This window comes from Drosophila sechellia, chromosome 2R (genome assembly GCF_004382195.2).
Source record: "Drosophila sechellia strain sech25 chromosome 2R, ASM438219v1, whole genome shotgun sequence".
NCBI lineage: Eukaryota > Metazoa > Arthropoda > Insecta > Diptera > Drosophilidae > Drosophila > Drosophila sechellia.
Window position 1 is genome coordinate 10,919,460 of NC_045950.1, and position 18,411 is coordinate 10,937,870.

An 18,411-nucleotide genomic window follows, 5' to 3' on the forward strand; every position below is an offset into this window, starting at 1 on the left:
CGTAATCAATTTACCACCGCTCGCCTCATTTCGAATGCGAATTTAAGATGCCATTGTCCCACTGCCGCGGGCACCCCGCATTTTTTCCTCTATCGCAGACCTACGAGGACCAAATCGAGGGTGGTTCTCATTACGACGGACTTTGAGCTGGTGTAACAGTATATCCACAACATATGTGCCACCAGGATGCCAGGATGTCGAGAGTCCAATTGGTGAACACTGCGGCGGTTGCAAGCGTCATTGTGCGTGGCAAACGGATTAAAATCGAATTTCTGCGGCTGCAACATTAATATATCATGTTGCCGATTAAAAAATTTTGTAAAATTCAATTTGTGACACCAAATCTATATACAACCTTTAACTTGCAATGGGCAAATTGTATAATCTTTCAACCATGTAAAAACGTTTGATTAATCCAACTGAGATAATAGATACATTACAGTGAGATACATAATCGCAAGTGCATTAAGTACTTTTCATGTACACGTACCTTAAATAATTTGAATGTTTATTGCTTAATGTTTATTTGCTTAGTAAAGTAATTCATATGTCTGCTTAAGTCCACCAAAAATCCATTCCCATAAATAACATAACTCACTCAATATCTCCGTCGTTACAAGCCAAAAGCTCCTTAGTTATTTGAATGCCAGTATCCAAATTTTGGAGTAACCCCCACACGAAACGGAAACCCATCCATCCACCCACCCACATGTGGGACATTCGTTTTATTTTGTTGATTTGCCGTGGGTCTGTGTCTTATTTACATCGACTTTGGGTCGCCTTTTATGTTCCTAATGTCGCATAAACAGTGCTTAATAATGCACTAACCTTGGCGCAACGCCACTAACCGTGTAAAACGTGGCTGAACCCATCCAAAAACGAAAAATAAAGTGAAAGAAAAAAAAACAAGAAACCCACTCGTCGACAGGGATTAATATTTAATTCGTGTGCGTTTGGATCCCTGTTCGAGTATGTATTTTAGGGAAAATTTAATGGCCACGGCAGTGGCAAGGATATCAGCAGCATATTCGCGAGTGGGGGCGAACCTTTTGTCTTGAATGAAATTTGACTTGACGACGACCTCGGGGATCAACGCCGTGTTTACCTGGGCACTCGACATTTTAAAGCATCTGAAATATTCCGTTTGACCTGCTAAGCAAATATGTGAAACATGTGGAAAGGTTCCCCGAAATCTAAAGTGAAACAATGAGGCCTGCGTTCACTCATGCGAACTCCAAACGACTTGGCCAACTCTTAATCACTGTTTTCATTATGTGAGCTGACTTTTGCTGAATCGCACAATCGGAAACGATTACCACACAATCAGGGGGGTGGAGCGGCCTGAAAGCACGGGGGGAGTGTGGGAGGTGAAGGCACCCCCAGAGTGCAATTAGCAGGCAAACTATAAAATTTCAGTGTTTGTCTTGCCAGATACTTTCGCTCGGCTAGAGATACAGATACGTTTGTGCGGTGGCAAAACAAAGGATGATGATGGTGATGGCCATGTTTGGCCTCCTCCTCCTTCTTGGTTCACATAACCCACATGGTTGCCAATTTCTCTGCACGCTTAATTGGCGTTCTGCGGCTTTTCCAGCTCCCCACCTCCACCTAAAGCATTTTCCCAGCACTTTAATAGGTGAAAACAAGGATTTCCCGGAAAGATTTAATATTTACAGTCAACTTGATTTAACAACATTCAATATTTAGTTTCCTTTTTTTTAATTAACGTATCTTATGATTTTAATATCATGCTTTTAAAAACTTAGTTACAGCTCATAAAAATGAATGTTATCGAACGTTTTAAATTGAAAACCAAGATTATTGAATTGTTGAGGCATCCGTAAGACCATTCTCCTCGGGTAGCAGGAATTCCTCCACCACGGCATTGGTCATCCTGTTCAGCCTGTCGTGCAGCTCCTCCCACTGCTTTTCCTCCGGCAAACCGCAGATCTCCGCATTCAATTTGATCTTGATATCGTTGGGTGCCGATCGCAGGGTGACCACATAGCCATTGGTGAAGGTAAACGTAATCAGTTGGGTATCTGGAGTGACCGGCATTCGAGCCTTTCCATCGCTGAAGGAAGTGTCCAGTCCGATGGTCAAATCCCGGATATGAACCACTTCGAATTCTTCCACCAGAATAAACTTGGGATATCCCTCCTCGTCCGTAAAATTGCGCAGATGATCGAAGATGCTAGTGATTGTCTCTGGACTATCTGCCATATAAACCGATGAGATGGACGAGTGGTAGCCATACGTATCGTAGATCTCCCTCAGCTTCTCGATCAGCGTTACATTCCTAGTGCTGCGCAGATAACAGGCCATGCTGGCCAACTGCATGGCAGCTCCAATGCCATCCTTATCCGGCAGGCTCATTCCGAACATGTAGCCAAAGCACTCCTCAAACGCGAAGAGCACTGTTCTTCCAGACTTTTCCAGCTCCAATGCGCGATGTGCCATCCAGGGAAAACTGGGCATGCCCTCCACAAAGATGAAACCCTCAACTCTCGCCATTGCCGCCAGGATGCGTGAACTGACCAGTGTGGCTATCATTATGCAATTGGTCACTGCTGGCTTGGGTGTCCTGGTCTTGTAGTTCTCCAGTGACCACCAGCCGAACAGAGCACCCAGTTCGTTGCCATTGAACAGCTTCCAGCGGCCACGCGGATCCAGCTCAGCCACAGCCAAGCGATCCACATCTGGATCATTGGCCAGAACCAAGGTGCAGTGTTCCGCATCCGCCTTCTTTATGGCCAGCTTCAGCGCTTCCTTGCCCTCTAACGAAAATTTAAAATCATGTAACCTATACTTAATAATATATGAACGAATAGAAAGAAGTTACCTTCCGGATTTGGTTTAGCGAGGGTGGGAAACTCTGGATCTGCCTCTTTCTGTTCCACGACGGGAATCACTGGCTTGAGTCGCGCCTGGTAGAAGGCTTCCCTCATGAAGGGATAACCCACACCGTGAAGAGCTGTATAGATGAACCTCAACTGGCTGCACTCATTGGTCTCCAGATAAATTGGGGGAATAAGCGCCTTGAGAGCCTCGTAGAAGAGTGGGTATACCTGGCGATAGGGATCTTCCACCAAGGGATGGTCAAGTACCAGCGAAGTTTCCCAGGACGAAGGCTTTGGCTCCAAGTTATTCATCATATAGTCGTGAATCCGCTGGTCATGCGGTGCCATGGCCTGAGCCCCATTCGACCAATAGACCTTGATGCCATTGTCCTCCTTGGTGTTGTGGGAGGCAGTGACCACGATACCCGCCAGGCACTGGAGCTTCACGACGGTGAAGGGTATAAAGGGTGTCGGGATCATTCGTGTGAAGAGGAACACCTTGAAGTCGTTGTTCAGGAACACGGTGGCGATGAGCTGGGCAAACCGCTTGCTATTGTACCTGCCATCGTAGCCAACGACCACGCCCTGCGTTTGCCTCTTCTGGATGCTTGGGTAGGCATCGACGAGGTAGGCGCAGATGCCCTGGGCCACTTCGATGATCACTACATCGTTCAAGGAGTCGAATCCTGCGCGCATCACGCCCCTCAAGCCAGTGGTCAAATAGGTGATCCTATGGCACAGTCTCACCCGCAAGGCCTTCCAATCCTGATCCCTGACTGCCTCGGTCACCTGCTGGAGCGTCGCCTCGTTGCGGTCCCACATCACCCAGTTCTTGATTTGCAGATCGAGGTCCTCTTCGCCGGACAGCTCGAGCGTCTTCAGGAGGTCCTGCGGCGAAATCACCGTTTTCCGCTTCACTGAGATAGACATGTTCTGGCCAAGATTTGTGAGATGACGTGATTAACTAGAAATTTTGTTTGTAAACTTACACTTTGAATTTCAGGGTGAGTTTTAGCTCCCTGATTTTATAATCTGAAAAATTACCAAACTGAAGAGCACAACGTTCATCTATTCCTTTTATTTATCGCGATAGTAGATAAGATTACTTTGGATTTCTATATATATTAGATAGAGTATTTTTAGGAAAAGATTCCATCTTTCATGAGCTAACTGACTGCTATGCTAAATACCTACTGTGAAGGTCCTTTCCCCTTTCCTTACCCACTGACCAATTGAAAATTTATGGGCCCCACTCATTGCGATTTACGAGCCCCGTGAGGGAGACTCGAGCGGCTAAGCTCCATCAACCGCAAATTGATCCATTGGCCATTTGATTTGGCCAGGCTAGGCCAGTCCGGGATTTATGGCCTAGGAAAAAGATGAGTAAAAGGGAAAGTCCGGATGTCCTGATGGGTCTGAGGCGAAGACTGTCCGCATCAAAATCTATGGAAAATATATTTTATGGAATGTCCCAGCCTCTATGCCATAAACATGATTTCAATTTGTCATCAATTATGCAAAGCGAGTCGAGGAATGTGGACCCCCAAACTCCGGGAGTCCTTTTGTCCGCTGGTGTGGGTAATTTGCAGAACGGTAATTGGGTTACACAGGCGCATGCAACATTTATCAGCCACCGCCCCTGATTGTCTGATGTCCTGACCTCAGCTCCACGCCCCTTTCGCACCCCTTCCACGCCCCCGGCTGCTGCCGGTCATTTGCCCTCTGACACGTCAATTGCATTCTAAACATTCGGCGCAGAGCTCTCAGCTCCCCACAAAACCAAAGGCTCATCGGCATGCATCCGCCGCAGTGGCAGCATTAGTCCTTGCCCACGAACACTCTCGCACACACACACACACAGTTGCACGTGGAGGTCACACACTCACTCGAAATGCATTTCGCGTCAAATTGTCAGAGTGTTAATTAAAAATGGACACTTGAATAGGCTGCACTTTCCTCGCCGGCGGTTGTGGCACTTGTCCTGCATTCTAACCTAACATCCTGGCCCCATCCAAATAACCCTTTCCAATCAGAAGTCACCCTATGAAAAGTCCGAGATAAATTGTTAAGCCTAAGAGGTCTATAGAAAAACCAAACTTTTGAAGCACTGAATTCAATAAGCTATTATTGCCATCTAAATGGATTGTATAGATTTATATACTAAAGGGATATGGGATATAAAGGGATATATGTACATTCGAATTATAATAATTATTATAAAAGTAGTTTCAGCATTCTATAAGTGTGTATCGCATGATAAAAACCTAGGCATATATAAACTGGCATATTATTTTAATTTATTGCTACCGATAATCCTTTATTAAAAACAAAAAGTATAGTGTCATAAAGCAATTAAGGCGTCTTAAGTACAGCACAATATTTTGCCGTATCGAAAACCAATTTAGTACTTGATTTATGAACCTCTGGTGAGTGAACACTAATCGGTGTTTCCTCGGTCCTCCAGATGCCTCTATCTGGATTTGTTTTAAGTGCTCCATGCGATTGCCACATTTGCATAGAGACATCCTACAGGCAATTTACTTTTGAAAAGAATCTCATCCTGCGGCAACGAATATTGAGTGTTTACGGCCCATGGCTCCCCAGATACATGGATTCACCATCTCATTCCAGAGTGCAGGATACCATATAATGCGTTTGCATAATTTTAATCGCTAGCTTCTGGGCTGCAGAATTGGTGTTGTGTGAATTTTTTATGGCACCCGCGAGTGTCCTGGGCGGCAGGATAAGTATGTGCGTGTGATCTCTTGATTTTCAAGTCGAATAACTAACGCTATCGAAGCTATTTAAATGCTAATCTAAAGTATTTTATGGCTGGCAAAAGAAAAAAGCCACCTTCAACTGGGGAGTGCGCAGAAAACCCCAGGATACACCACCCCAAAGAAAAATCGCAGGACAACCTGCTACCATTACGTTCCTTTGGAATTAAAACCGAATCATTCATTTCATTCCGAGCCTCAAATTGAAATTGACATTTTGTGCGTGAATCTCGGAATTATGTGACATTTTTCATTCCATATATATTTGGCTAATGCCAATCAGTTTGAGGATTTTCCTGCTTCGAAAAGTGGTTTTTAATGTCTGCACCGGCAGTTCGATGATGAGGCTGACATTTAAGACCCTTTGGCAGCAGCTGGTCCTTGACAAATGTGAAATAAATGCAAATCTGCTGAACTTTGATGAATCTAATATTTCCGAAAAGGGTCTCTGCCCCCCCTCCCCCCACACTAAACCCAATCCCACAAATAGTTTCAGTCCGAATCTCCTTCGGCTGCGAAATAAATTTTGTGTAATTTATTTAAGGGCCTGGCTTTTCATATTTTCATATTTGAGCGATGCAAAGTCCTGGAAAATGAAATTTACATCATTTGTTTATTTGTATCGCTCATGTCCTGTGTGTCCTGTCCTGCGGTCACCCCCCAAAAGAATCCTGTGGGAATACCCGGCCAAGCAATCCAGTAAGATGTGGCAGTACAAAAAATAAAAAAAATTGAAGAAAAAACTGAAAGAAAAAAGCAACATTGCAAATTTGATTACCACCCGCAGAAAAAAAGGAAATATTTTTCGTTTGTTTGCATATATATTTTTTTTCTCCTTGCCAGCTTCCTTTGAAATTAACGCATTATGTTTATGTATTAGATGCAAATAGAAATGGCCAAAGGACCTTCACACATGGCTGGCCAAAGGGTCAGAAATCCAATTTCGCAACTCCCATTTCCTGGGGGTCTCCGTTCCGAATTGTAGAGCCCATCATTTTTATTGCACATCAAGTTGTCTTTCCAGGAATTGCTCTACTATTCCCGCCACTCCACTTTCGATTCTCCGGGAATGGCTTTTAATTGCCCACATTGATTCCATTCCATCCGTGCATTCAATCCTGGCTCAGTCGTAAGCGGTTTCGCAATCACCATTACCAATGGCAGCTCCAAGTGCCCAACTCCAGACTCCAGACACCTCGAACCTAATCAGCTGAATGCGATTTCGGTGTTTCCATTCGAAGGCAAATGTGGTGCAAAGGGGAAGCACACTCCTGTGACGTGACAGGAAAATTCAGCACTCAAAGGGTTGAGCTTTGATGGAAATGTTGGCACTTTTCCACGCAAAAACTCAACATTGCCATTCCCATTCTTTTTCGGCATTAATAAAAGAATATGTGGGACTGCTAGGCGTTGGGTTAAGTTAAGTCTGCCGTAGTCACTGGAGACTCCTTCCACTTGACACTATCGAACATCGAGTGTTTTGGGCCAGGACACGTGAAAGCAAATCTCGCTTTGGCTGTCAATTTGTTTTGCATGCGGAATACCAAAACGAGGAATCAAAGTTGACTGTGACTGCATAATGGAGTTTGCTTACTTTAACAGGAGAAAAAAAAACGAGGAAATTGTTATATTCATGTGTTTTGGAAAAAGATTACATTCAAAAGCCACTTGACACGAAAACTGACACTTGATTTATGAACTTGGCACTTGTTAAAAATATCTAAACCATTAAGAATATAGCAATATTATATATAGCAATATTAAATTATTTCATTCAACGATAATGGTATATGGAATTTAAGTTGTTTTGGTTTATAAAATGTCATCGTCCTGCATTAAAATGAAAAGTAAGCACAAACCGGCGACAATTGTGTTTCAATCAGTGAACTCCAATTTCCAATTATGATTCCAATTTCGCTGGCTTCGCGAGAGCTGTAATTAAGGATTATTGTCATGTCCTTTGGCTGGCTGACACAGCAAGTATCCCTGCCATTGGAGGGCTCCTTTGAGCTGGCTAGCAAAGCCGCCCAGCGATGTGGCAAAAATATAAAAATTATTGATTATCAGCATTGGCATCCCAGCGATTTGCGGCAACTGGCCGCGTCCCAATGTTTTTTATCATTCCCCTGTTTTTTTTAGTTGTTTTTTGTTTTTGCTTATGGTTCGGTTCAGTTCGGTTCGATCCCATCATTAAAATCATTGTGCGATATCGACACCTCGGCCAGCACTTTTTTCCGCCATCGAATTGCCGCTGGAAGGCAGTAGTGAACATAATAAATAGCGGTGGCAAAAAGCGAGATCGTTTCGCTTGTCGCACAAGTGTTGTCAACAGGTTCTGCGGAATTCTACCGACCATGTGGAGCTCTTCCCGAGCGCAGCTCCTCCGCCAGGCGGGAAGGGTCCTCTGGAATTGGGGGCAACGGTAGGGGAGAATGATCTGACCACGATGAGATCGGTCGTGTTCTGCTCCGATCGTCCATCATGCAGGGATGACAAGTGATCAAAAATGCAGCAATATTTTACAGCCAGCAGTTTGTTCGTCGTGTTTACAAGTTGATCGCTGATGAACGGGCCAACATTCAATGGTCATGACAACGTGACACGAAGGGCACTAAAAAACTAGTAATAGAATTTAAAAATAAATATAATTACATACTTGGGCATAAAACATTAAAACTAAATATTAAAACAAACGTATATAAACAGCTGAGATATGAAGATTGTACATACTGTATTGCCTATTTAAGCTGACTGTTAGCAATACATTCAAGATCTCTAATATTCTTAAATCTAGTAATATACTATTCCATCCTAACTCTTTTTAGCCTAGAACTCACGATCTCCACCACCAATCCATCGGCTGAGTCCGCTGTCTGGTGACACATTTCAGTACTGAACTGGCCGTGGGCAGCAGCTGCTTTCTCCTTAATTGTCCTTATCACTTTGTCATTAGCTTTGGCTGGGCTGGCTTATAAATATTTATAACCAACTGCAGTTGACTGGCTAGCTGGCTGAGTGACTGAAAGGCCGACGGGCTGGCAAGTGCAGATTTGAGATACTCGAACATTGATTAAATGTTAAACCGGCCAGCGGGCAGCCGAATATGGCGAGTGGTTCATCATAAATTAAATCAAAAGGGTAGAAAATCAATTAAAAGCGTCGCCAGCGTCTCTAACTGTTAATGCTTTATAGCCAATCCATTTCTATAAAAGCCAACAATTAAAGTTCATAAATTACCTGGCTAGGAATCGAAATCGGAATGGGCCACGACTACGACTTCAGCTGCCACAGCTCCTCGGATCGCCCCACTCTGCACGTGCCGCGAATTTCCGAATCGATTTTGGCATTCCATCAAAGCCAAAATCAGTTCCCGTCTTTTGTCAGGGATCAGGCCTAAATCACCAGACACAAGTAACGAAAAAAATGAACAGCAGCGGCAAAAACTGAGTGGCAACTATTGACCATTTATGGCATTGGCTTCCCATTAAAAATTATTACTTAGTCGCCCCGACTTCACAACCAGCAAATTACGGATTAATGTTCCATTCGCTTTTTGTACGTCGCACTGATCTCCCGACTCCTCAGGCACCCTAACCCCTGGATTTCTGGTCGTGATCAGCACCCAAAGTGATTGGCTTGGAACGGGTTTTAGATCGATCTCAAAGGCTGCACTTTCGATGCGATTTGGGGATAAACGATTTGCGGAGATACTAAATTGATTGATACTTAAAGTGGAACTGCTTTGAAAGCAGTTTTATTTATAGGTTTAAATCTAAATGGAAAACATATTAAATAGATGCTGATTTCAAAGCTCGGACTTTGCCAAACAAATCTGGGAATGCCCATCCTCAACTCCCCAAACTTATAATTACTTTCGCAGCATCCAATTACTTTTGGCCTGCTCTCCGGGCGCCCTATGAATTGACTTTCCAAAAATAACACCTGCCCAAATTATTAAGTAATTAACCGAGTGCTCCAGCGCCATAATCCTTTTTCGGTCTACTTTCTGGCTGCTCTGGGCTCATTAAAATTAATGATTTCGGTCGAGTTGCCGCCTGAGCCTTCCCTCTGCATATTAATGGCCCAAATGTCCGCGGGGATAATAAACCGCTAATAAGAAATTAAAAGACACTTGTTCTTCAAATTCGAAAGATTTCTCAGCTAGCTGCGTAAAAATTAACTAATTGCTAAATGATGCGGCAGTAGCATGCGGCGGTAGGTGCGAAAGGGATTCAGGCGAAGAAAGCATCCTTGGACATGAATATTTAAGTAGCCAGTGCGAAGGGATCGCCTTGGGAGTTGGCAATGGATAATTCAGGTCCTTGAAAGAAGTGCCCGCCTGGGAGTGAATTGTCGTTTCAAGGGGTTGGCTAGCTTTAAAACGATTGTTCGATGAACTGGCGCCAAATGCAAATTAAATGGACCACCACGACCCTGATCCTTTAGCCACCACGAACTCCATCCAGATTACCTGGAAGCCACACAGGAATGCAACCGAATCGAAAACAGAATCGAAGCGCAGCCGGTGGCGTTAATTAAATACAATTTTTAATACCCTAAGCAAGAGGTGCTAAGGGGTATAATGTGTTTCTGTCTCTTTGGTCATTGCGATTTTTTAAGAGTTAAAATCATGTTGTTTAATAATGATATTTAAAGTAATTCAACGTGATTTAATAATGTTAAGGTTAAATAGTAATTAATTCTTATTTTATATTCTAGCATCCTTATTAATATTATATTATATAAAAAGTTCTAAAAAATAAGCCAGTAATTGGGACATTATTGATTTAGTTTATTTTACTTTAGTTTATTGTAAGTTGCTCAAGGATATCGACGAAACAACATATTGAAATATAATAATTATTGAAGGGTACTCAAGTGTCCACTCCTACTTATACAATTTTTTTATAATACTGACTGCATTTGTATTCCCGGAGTGCAACTATGGATGCAGTCCTCGGTCGGCCTGGCACATTTGTTTATTGTTTTCGCAATTACAATTACATTTTTATTCCGCAGCCCTGTGTTGTTGTTATTGCGCCGGGTCTTTGGTGCAAAAATTATCGCCAAGCCCATTTGCGGTAATTATTTAATGTGCACTCCCACGTGGGACCAGGTGGAAGCACTCGGGGATCAGGATTGAGGGTAGGGAATAGGCGGAGGAGCTAGCAGTCATATCCTGGCCACGCATTATTATCGCCATGCGATTGCATTTTCCACCCGATTTTATCCGATTTTCCAGCACCCGTTCAGTGTGTCAGTTTGGTCAGTTGTTTGTGTGTGTGTGTTTGGTCCTTTCCGAGCTGCGTTGTCCTTTACGAGTTGGTCAATTAAATTTTGCCAGGTTGACAGTGCAATGTGGGGTATGGTGCATACATATGGGCTCATTCTGCAGTACCTGTGCCTGTGCCATTTTCCATTTCCCCCCCAACCGGGTGGGGGTGTCATAATTAATGCCGCTTAAGTCCCGTGTTCCGTCGCCCTGGGCGAGGAAAACATTCAGAACTCCACCCGGACTGCAATGGCCACCCCAATGACCCTTCGCCCGTTTTAATTCAATTTCACGGAGTGCAGGGTAACGTTTTCAACTTCCAACTCCGGGCCCCGAGTACTCATAAAGTGTCATCCATTGCTGGGCCGTTTACAATTAGGCGCAACTTTTCCAAAAAGACCCCCACCCAATGTCCTTCCTCCACGGTTTTAAATATTTTGCGTGTAGAAGCTTTTCTTTTCGTTGGTTTTTGTTTTGAACGAAAGGCGGCATATATATTTATAATTTCCCGGGAGGGCCATTTCTAAGCAACATACCAACGAGGTCCTCTGTGCCCGCGTTTATTTTTCACCCAATTTGTTGACTTTTTATGCGTATTTATTTCGAGCACTCTTAACTAATATCAAAAAACTCTGATAAAGAAATGTTGATAAAAATGTTAAGTTTGAGAACAAGAAACCCCTGGCGCCCAATTAAGTGTTAAAACTAATAAAAATGGTTAAGGCAAAGTGAATTAACGACTTTGGAAATCCCAAATGGAAATAAATATATAATAAAATAAATTAAAAAGATTGATGCCAATAATGGTTAATTAGGTCAGAGATTTCTTATCATAATTGTTGTTATTATATAAAAAGAATATTTATATATTTTAACTGATTAACCTAAAAATATACCCAAGTTCTGTAAACTTAATTTAACTTTAAGATCTTGTAGATTACAAAAGCAACTTGTACCGACAATAATTTGAATAAAATACATAATAAACTTACTTCTCTATAGTTATAAAATGTGAAAGCTAATTAGCTCGACACTGACAAGATTTTCACATTAGTTATAGGGAGAGGTGTTAGTTTTATGTAAATTATACGACCTATGGTAAATACTACCCCATAGAGCTGTTCTGCGGCACTTAATTCCCGAAAACGAGGACGATAGTTTTGCATAAACATGTTGGCTAACAATGCGTGAAGCGAATGTGAGAAAAGGTTAATTAATTTATGTCGCACATGCCTAATGTCCATTCGGGGACCTAGGCTGCTTTATAGTTTTCCCGGCGCGTTAATGGACACATCCTATGATTAAAACTAGGCATGTTTGTCCATTTAAGCCCGTAATTTGTGCCGTAAATCACTCCGAAGTCAGCGCCCACGTTTCGCACCTCCATGTGGTATCTGAGTGGTATCTGGTATCCATTGTAAGGCTCGCTTGCCTAATGAGTCTAATTGGGGTTGAAAGTGCTCATAAGAACCCTTTTTCGGGTTCGCATAATCCAGAGTCTTTAGTTGGCCATACGAGTGGCCAGGCCATGGTGCCACAAGGTGTCATCTTGCCCCATCATTAGCGCCATTTGTTTTGGCCCTGGCAGGAGTGCTAAGCAGGTTTCTGGATGGAGGAGGAAGGCCTGTTAAACCGGTTCATTTGCATATCAAAGGCCATAATCAGCACCTTGCCAAACAGTTCGGAACAAGGTCCACACACGCGTATGTGTGTGAGTATAAACCATTTTTATGGACTCCACATCCTGGATGGTGGGGGAGCAACCATATTGACAGGCTCCATTTGCCAGTAGCCAGTTCATTTGCATGCCAAAACTCACCTCACACCTGGATTTTTACCTGGGGTTAATGGCTTCGGCATAAGGCGTGAAATTATGAGTGCTGCATTAGCGTTAATTGGCTGTGCGTGTGGCAGATACGTGCTCTTCGTGCAAAAGATACAAAAGTATCTGCAGCGGAACGAACGAGCGCACAGAGTAGTCCGCAGTCTGAGCCGATTTTAAATCTGCAGTATTATGAAAATTATAGCATTTTCAACATTTTCTTGAAATCACTGGAGAGTCCTCCTCCCCCTTATCCCTATCCCTCCCCTGTTCTCCACTACTCGTTGGCCCCACTATGTCCCTTAGCTGGAAACGGTTTGGAATCGAAACATTCTTGAACGTGGCTCCCACTCCTGGCACTCCTGGCACTCCTGGCACCCCGGGTACGCCCCCCATCCCAAACGCTTTGCACCAACTGGACGAGGCGAAATTTTTGCAGCTGCGCAGTGAAGGACCTCGTCTAACTTCCAAGTTGGAACCCCAAACGATTCAGGGCGGAGTCATCGCGGCATTGGCGGGCACCTTTCTACACCGATTGTCGGGATTTAGGTGCATACACACACACAGTCACACGCTTGCTGGGATTTGCCCCATTTCCCATTTTCCAGCACGCCCACCCCCCAAAATTTCCTCGCCGTGGAGTCGAGGGAAACTTGGAGGAGGCCACCGCCCAGTCCATCAGCGGCAATACGTTAAATATTTTAATGGCCAACAAAAGCATTTTTCGCAACGAATTTACGATGATTCAAGACCAATATTTGCTCAACTTTTGCGCTTTAAATGTTTATTTTTCGCAGATTGAAGCATATACTGGAAATTCATAAACAGAACCATTCACTTAGAAAAGTACATAGAAAAATATCTTTGTGGTAACCTAATGATGAATAATTTGCAGAATGAACTAAATTCAATTATCTATCTAAATACTCATAAATTATTTCATTCAATTTTAAAAAAGTATATAATTTAGTTTGAACTTTAATGAGTATGTGTATCATTTTGTGCTACTTCTAAAAAGATTAAAAAGTCGGTATATATATAAAATATTCTTATAAAAACCTAAACTAGCTAGGCAGCTAGCTGATTTAAAAAATCCAAAATAATAAAAATAAATAAGAATTCTTGAACAATTAATCACGTGCATCATTGTACATTCGCATACAATTGAATAAAGTCTCTAAATTGTGCCTCAAATTCAAAATAAGCTTTGCATTCACACTTTAACAAATATAAGATGCATCCAAAAGAACAGGAACTTGAAACCCACTTGGAGATTTTAAAGCATTATACCCCTTTTTTCTTTAAGAAAAGATTTCCCAAACTGTTATGGCCACGTTAAGACTCGCTTAGCCGTCGAAAATGACAATGCTAGTTCTCATTTCCAAGCTGATAAGTCGACGAAGACATAACCATTTCGGGTTGGTAATATCTGCGGGGAAACTTTCGACTGGCAGGACTCAACGTTTATTGGCCCTGCCAAGTGCTGCTCCATTCTTTTTTACGATTGCCATATTGCGGTGCGAATGTGGCTCACATATGCTCCCCTGATTGTGGGTAATTGTCATGTAATAAAAGCGAGAATCATGCTCTCTGTATCTTGGCCTTGTTGGGTGATGAGGCCATCCGAGGTGGAATAATGCCACCCTTGGAAATGGATGATAGCTCCCAACAACTATTTGAGTCAGCAGATTTTTCAAAAGACATCCTGGGGATGGATGGTCGATGTGTCCACTGCTTATCAACCCAACCCCTCCACCTGTGTAATTATTGTGGACCTTTACCCACTCGTAAATTATATGTGATCCCTATAGCTAATAGGTAATTTATGTTGCGACCGCAAAACAAACCAGCAGCAAAAAAAAGGATAAACTTTGTCCGCAAAAAAGTAAAACAAATGTCCACGGATTTGGTGTCCATTAGCCTCTGGGTGGATTGTCGGGCAGAAAGGGGTTCGCCTTGTCTTGTGTGCTGCTGGTCACCTCTGGTTGAAAAAGATACACTACCCACATCAGGACCTTTTTGGGCAATCTAATTACAAAGGCCTCGGGCACATGATATCCTGGCCCACCCCTGTGCCACATACGTACATACAGATATTTATGTAAGTATTTCTGCAACTTTAAAGACACTTTAAATAATCCATTAGCAATGCCTGTACATCAGCCAGCGACGATGGTAAGGGACTTAAAAGCTAAAACCTGTTGAGTTACATCTCAATTCCCCGAACACTTGGCTAACTAAAAAGCCAAAGTCCCCGCATCCTAACCCCTTTTTTCAGCGCTTTTTGCCCGCAAATTCACTTTGTCTATACGTCTTGGCACAGATTATGGCTGCTTTGAATAACAATCGATGGCGCGACATTGATGGAGGATGAAGCAATGGAATGGATTCCATTGTCTGGGTCCTGCTCCTTGGGCATTTTATTACCGTCTGGAGTGGCTGCATTCTGGTTCCTTTCTGTCTTTTTTTCCCTCCGCCTCAGATTTGAAAGCTATAAATGGTTTTTGTCATTTCGACTATCGATGGCAAAGTGAATTTTTACGATGGTAATATGGATGCCAGCAGATCACCAGCAGATTTTGGCAATACAAATCGCTGACCCCTTTAAGCCGTCATTTCATTAACATAATCATCATCGATCGATGATGGTTTGTTCTAGGTTGATTAATGAAGTTATTCAATCGAATCGAAGCAGACTGGGTCAATGAATTCGATGTGCATACTAATGAGGTAACACAATCAACAAGTTATGAACTTGTTAAAGTTTCTAAATACGCTAAAATAAGAGTTCGCTGGCGCTTTTAAACTTTAATTATAAGATTACAATCCGCATAAAAGCTAACCTTGTTCGGAGCATTAAGTTCAAGATCTCTGATTCCATTGCGCTGAACTTCCCTGCTCTCAAATCCCATCTTAAGTTGCTTGTCAAGTTCCAAGATTAGAAACCAGAAAACTCAACTAGGAACAGAACAACATTGAGTCATCGGCTTCATGACTTCTATATCTCCCATCTGAATACAATTGAATAATAATTGTTTTCGCTGGCAAACTTTATTTGATTTTTATTTCTGCTCAATCGTTTGTGCACACGCCGAATGACCAACAATGTGCAGTGTCTGAGACTCTGACAATTATCATAAATAATTTCATTATAATAATTAGTAATGCACGCCTAATGATCTGCGGAACAAAAGATCAAGCTGCTTTCCGACTTTGGAATACTCTTCCGAAAAAGGAAATGCAAGTTTATAATCTTGAAAGATGAGTTAAAATATTTGAAAGACCTATTTGGAATAGTTTATAAATTCCTGATAAATGTTTATGACTTAATATAATTTATAATTTTATAGTTAAATATATATACCTAAAGAAATATATGTATCTTAGCGAAATTGATATCTTGCTAAGCACAAATTTGTACTTCACCGATGGATAAAAATATCTTGAAATCAAACAATGCACAATACAATCACTTTAGGCAGGAGGGGGAAATGTGGGATCCGAGGTGATCAGACGCAAAACAAATTAATCAGCGAGGCGATCGGCGACAACCAACGCAAATTAACCAAACAAATAAATACCAGTTTTCGCCATACTCCGACCCACTGTGCGCGTTTAATTTGGGAAACTTACGGGATGGAGGGTTCTCTTGAACTGCCAAATGACAAAAGACGCAACAAAACTAACAAATTTTCGGATCATTATATGTTCTGGCTCCTACCAAATGCGCGAGCCACAAAAAAAAGACCAACACTTCATTATAAACAGATCGTGTTCGGGGGGCAATGGGGGGCAAACAAATCTGGGATCTCCAGCTCAAAAGCTTACAGCGATCGCTGGGCTCCAGTGTTTTTCAGTCGTCAAACGGCAGCATCCAACATCAGTCGCTAGTTGCGGAAGCCACAGAAGCCTCAGAATCCGTGGATACATTGTTACCTGGCTGATCTTACAAGATGTTTGGCAATCATCGGCTAATGGTAATTGTGATTGATCGCCCACGGCACTAAAAATAAGTACTTAAGTTCGATTATACAATACTTTGGCAGCTGAAGATGAAGTAGTTTGTATCATTTCGACTTTGTTGATAGTTAAAGAGGTCGAAGTCAACAGTTTATGGTTAAGAACAGTTTATAAAGACTCGTAGTTTATGATAAGTCCAAATACACCAAAATATTTTTATATTATTTTAATTCATTTAATTTAACTCTTTTTAGCTCTTCTGCTTCTGCCTGGTTGCACTGACCTGGGCATGCCTCGCCATCGAAGAGTCCACGGACATTGAGGAGGATGTGATCAGCATAGCCAACCAGACGCAGAAGGTGATCCGCGTGCATCCGCAGGACCTGCCGCCCAAGAAGGACACCACCGGCAGCCAAATGAACTCGCCCTTCATCCAGGTGCAAACACTGCGTCCGGCAACGGCATCCGGATCCAGTCAGCGGCAGTACGTGGACTCCAAGCAGATGCGGAAGAGGCGCCCTCGTCCCGCCAAGCTGCTGGGTGGAAATGTGGCCGCCAGTGGTGAAGATGCGACGCAGCCAGCCTTGAAATACGAACTAAAAGCCTTTCCCAAGCAGAAACTCAAGCAGCAGAAGCAACTGAACTTGGACGCTAGGGGGGCTGGAGAGTTGTCCGCGGGTCGGCAGGTGGAGCAAGTGAAGCAGGTGGAGGTCGGAGGTCAAGTATTACCCGTCCAGATGACGCCGGGCCCCTATCCCATCTACTATGTGGTGTCCAAGACCAACGGACGCTTCGGCAAGTTCCCCATCAAGTCGTTCCAGTCGCCCGCGGAGTTCGCCAAGTATCTGGTGAAGAGCAAAGCGGAGCCCATTGGCCGGGATCAGCGATTCGAGGTGATCTTGTGATCTAACCGCTCCATCTTCTCTAAGTCAAAGTTAAAGTTAAATTATTAGCCCCTAAACGTAGTCGTAACTATAATATTATAAATGCTTATTGCCGCAATAAACCCATGTCTAAATTTAGCGAATGAAACAATGGTGAATTCGTTTGAGTCATAGTTTAAAAATTCTTTATCTTAATTGTTTGGTTTTTTCTGCTCCGGTAATTACATGGCATCTATCTTCATCTGTGACTCCATCCGCGGAGTTTAGCTAACTGTTTTGCTAGCTGTTAACTGGCCTTGTCATATGCTAATTTTCCAGCGAATCGAATCGAGTGCCGCGTATAATTAAGCCCAGCATAGCCATAACTATTGTCTGGCATTTACATACAACCACAATGGATACAAGATACGCAGATACGTAGATACATTTGATTTATGGCGTTCTTTCGCAGCTTTCTTGCGAATATCTTTCCAAGTGTCGTTTGCCTTTGTTTCTCTGTTGGTTACCTTTTCTTAGCGCGATTCTTCTGCTGCTTTCTTTGCCAAACTAAAGAACTTTCTCCCGCCCATTTATAGAATATGATATGTTTTCAAAGACATGCATAGGAATCTTTCTTATGTTCTTAATCATTTTTGATTATGCATTAGGTTCACAGTTCGATACTATAAAACCTTGAATTCCTGTTCTACCAATGAATTGGTAAATAATTAAGCACTCATAATTACACTCGACAGATTACATCGGAATCATCCATCCGCAATCATGGAAAACTGTCAGATACTTTTCACTCGACTCCGCAAATCAGAAGCGAATGGAGGATATAATAATTGCGATTTTTATGGCACACATGAAGCAT

General features: G+C 42.7%; 2 protein-coding genes across 4 annotated transcripts; one reads left to right on the forward strand and one right to left on the reverse strand.

Moving 5' to 3' along the window:
- Nucleotides 1-1,702: 1,702 nt before the first annotated feature.
- LOC6609210 (glucose 1,6-bisphosphate synthase) lies at nucleotides 1,703-3,855 on the reverse strand. The gene is made up of 2 exons (XM_002033865.2): nucleotides 2,843-3,855; nucleotides 1,703-2,777 (listed from the first exon to the last, which is right to left on the reverse strand). Exons 1-2 carry the CDS (start codon nucleotides 3,768-3,770, stop codon nucleotides 1,819-1,821), a joined length of 1,887 nt encoding a protein of 628 aa, XP_002033901.1. The 5' UTR covers nucleotides 3,771-3,855; the 3' UTR covers nucleotides 1,703-1,818.
- Nucleotides 3,856-16,558: 12,703 nt separating this feature from the next.
- LOC6609211 lies at nucleotides 16,559-17,703 on the forward strand. Of its 3 annotated transcripts, none has more exons than XM_032716332.1 (3): nucleotides 16,559-16,688; nucleotides 16,926-17,232; nucleotides 17,289-17,419. In XM_032716332.1, exons 1-3 carry the CDS (start codon nucleotides 16,665-16,667, stop codon nucleotides 17,324-17,326), a joined length of 369 nt encoding a protein of 122 aa, XP_032572223.1. In that variant the 5' UTR covers nucleotides 16,559-16,664; the 3' UTR covers nucleotides 17,327-17,419. The 3 variants fall into 3 exon arrangements, with proteins under 3 accessions (XP_032572223.1, XP_032572222.1, XP_002033902.1); XM_032716331.1 differs by having other exon boundaries at nucleotides 16,561-16,688; nucleotides 16,926-17,108; nucleotides 17,289-17,703; XM_002033866.2 differs by having other exon boundaries at nucleotides 16,561-16,688; nucleotides 16,926-17,703.
- Nucleotides 17,704-18,411: the final 708 nt, after the last annotated feature.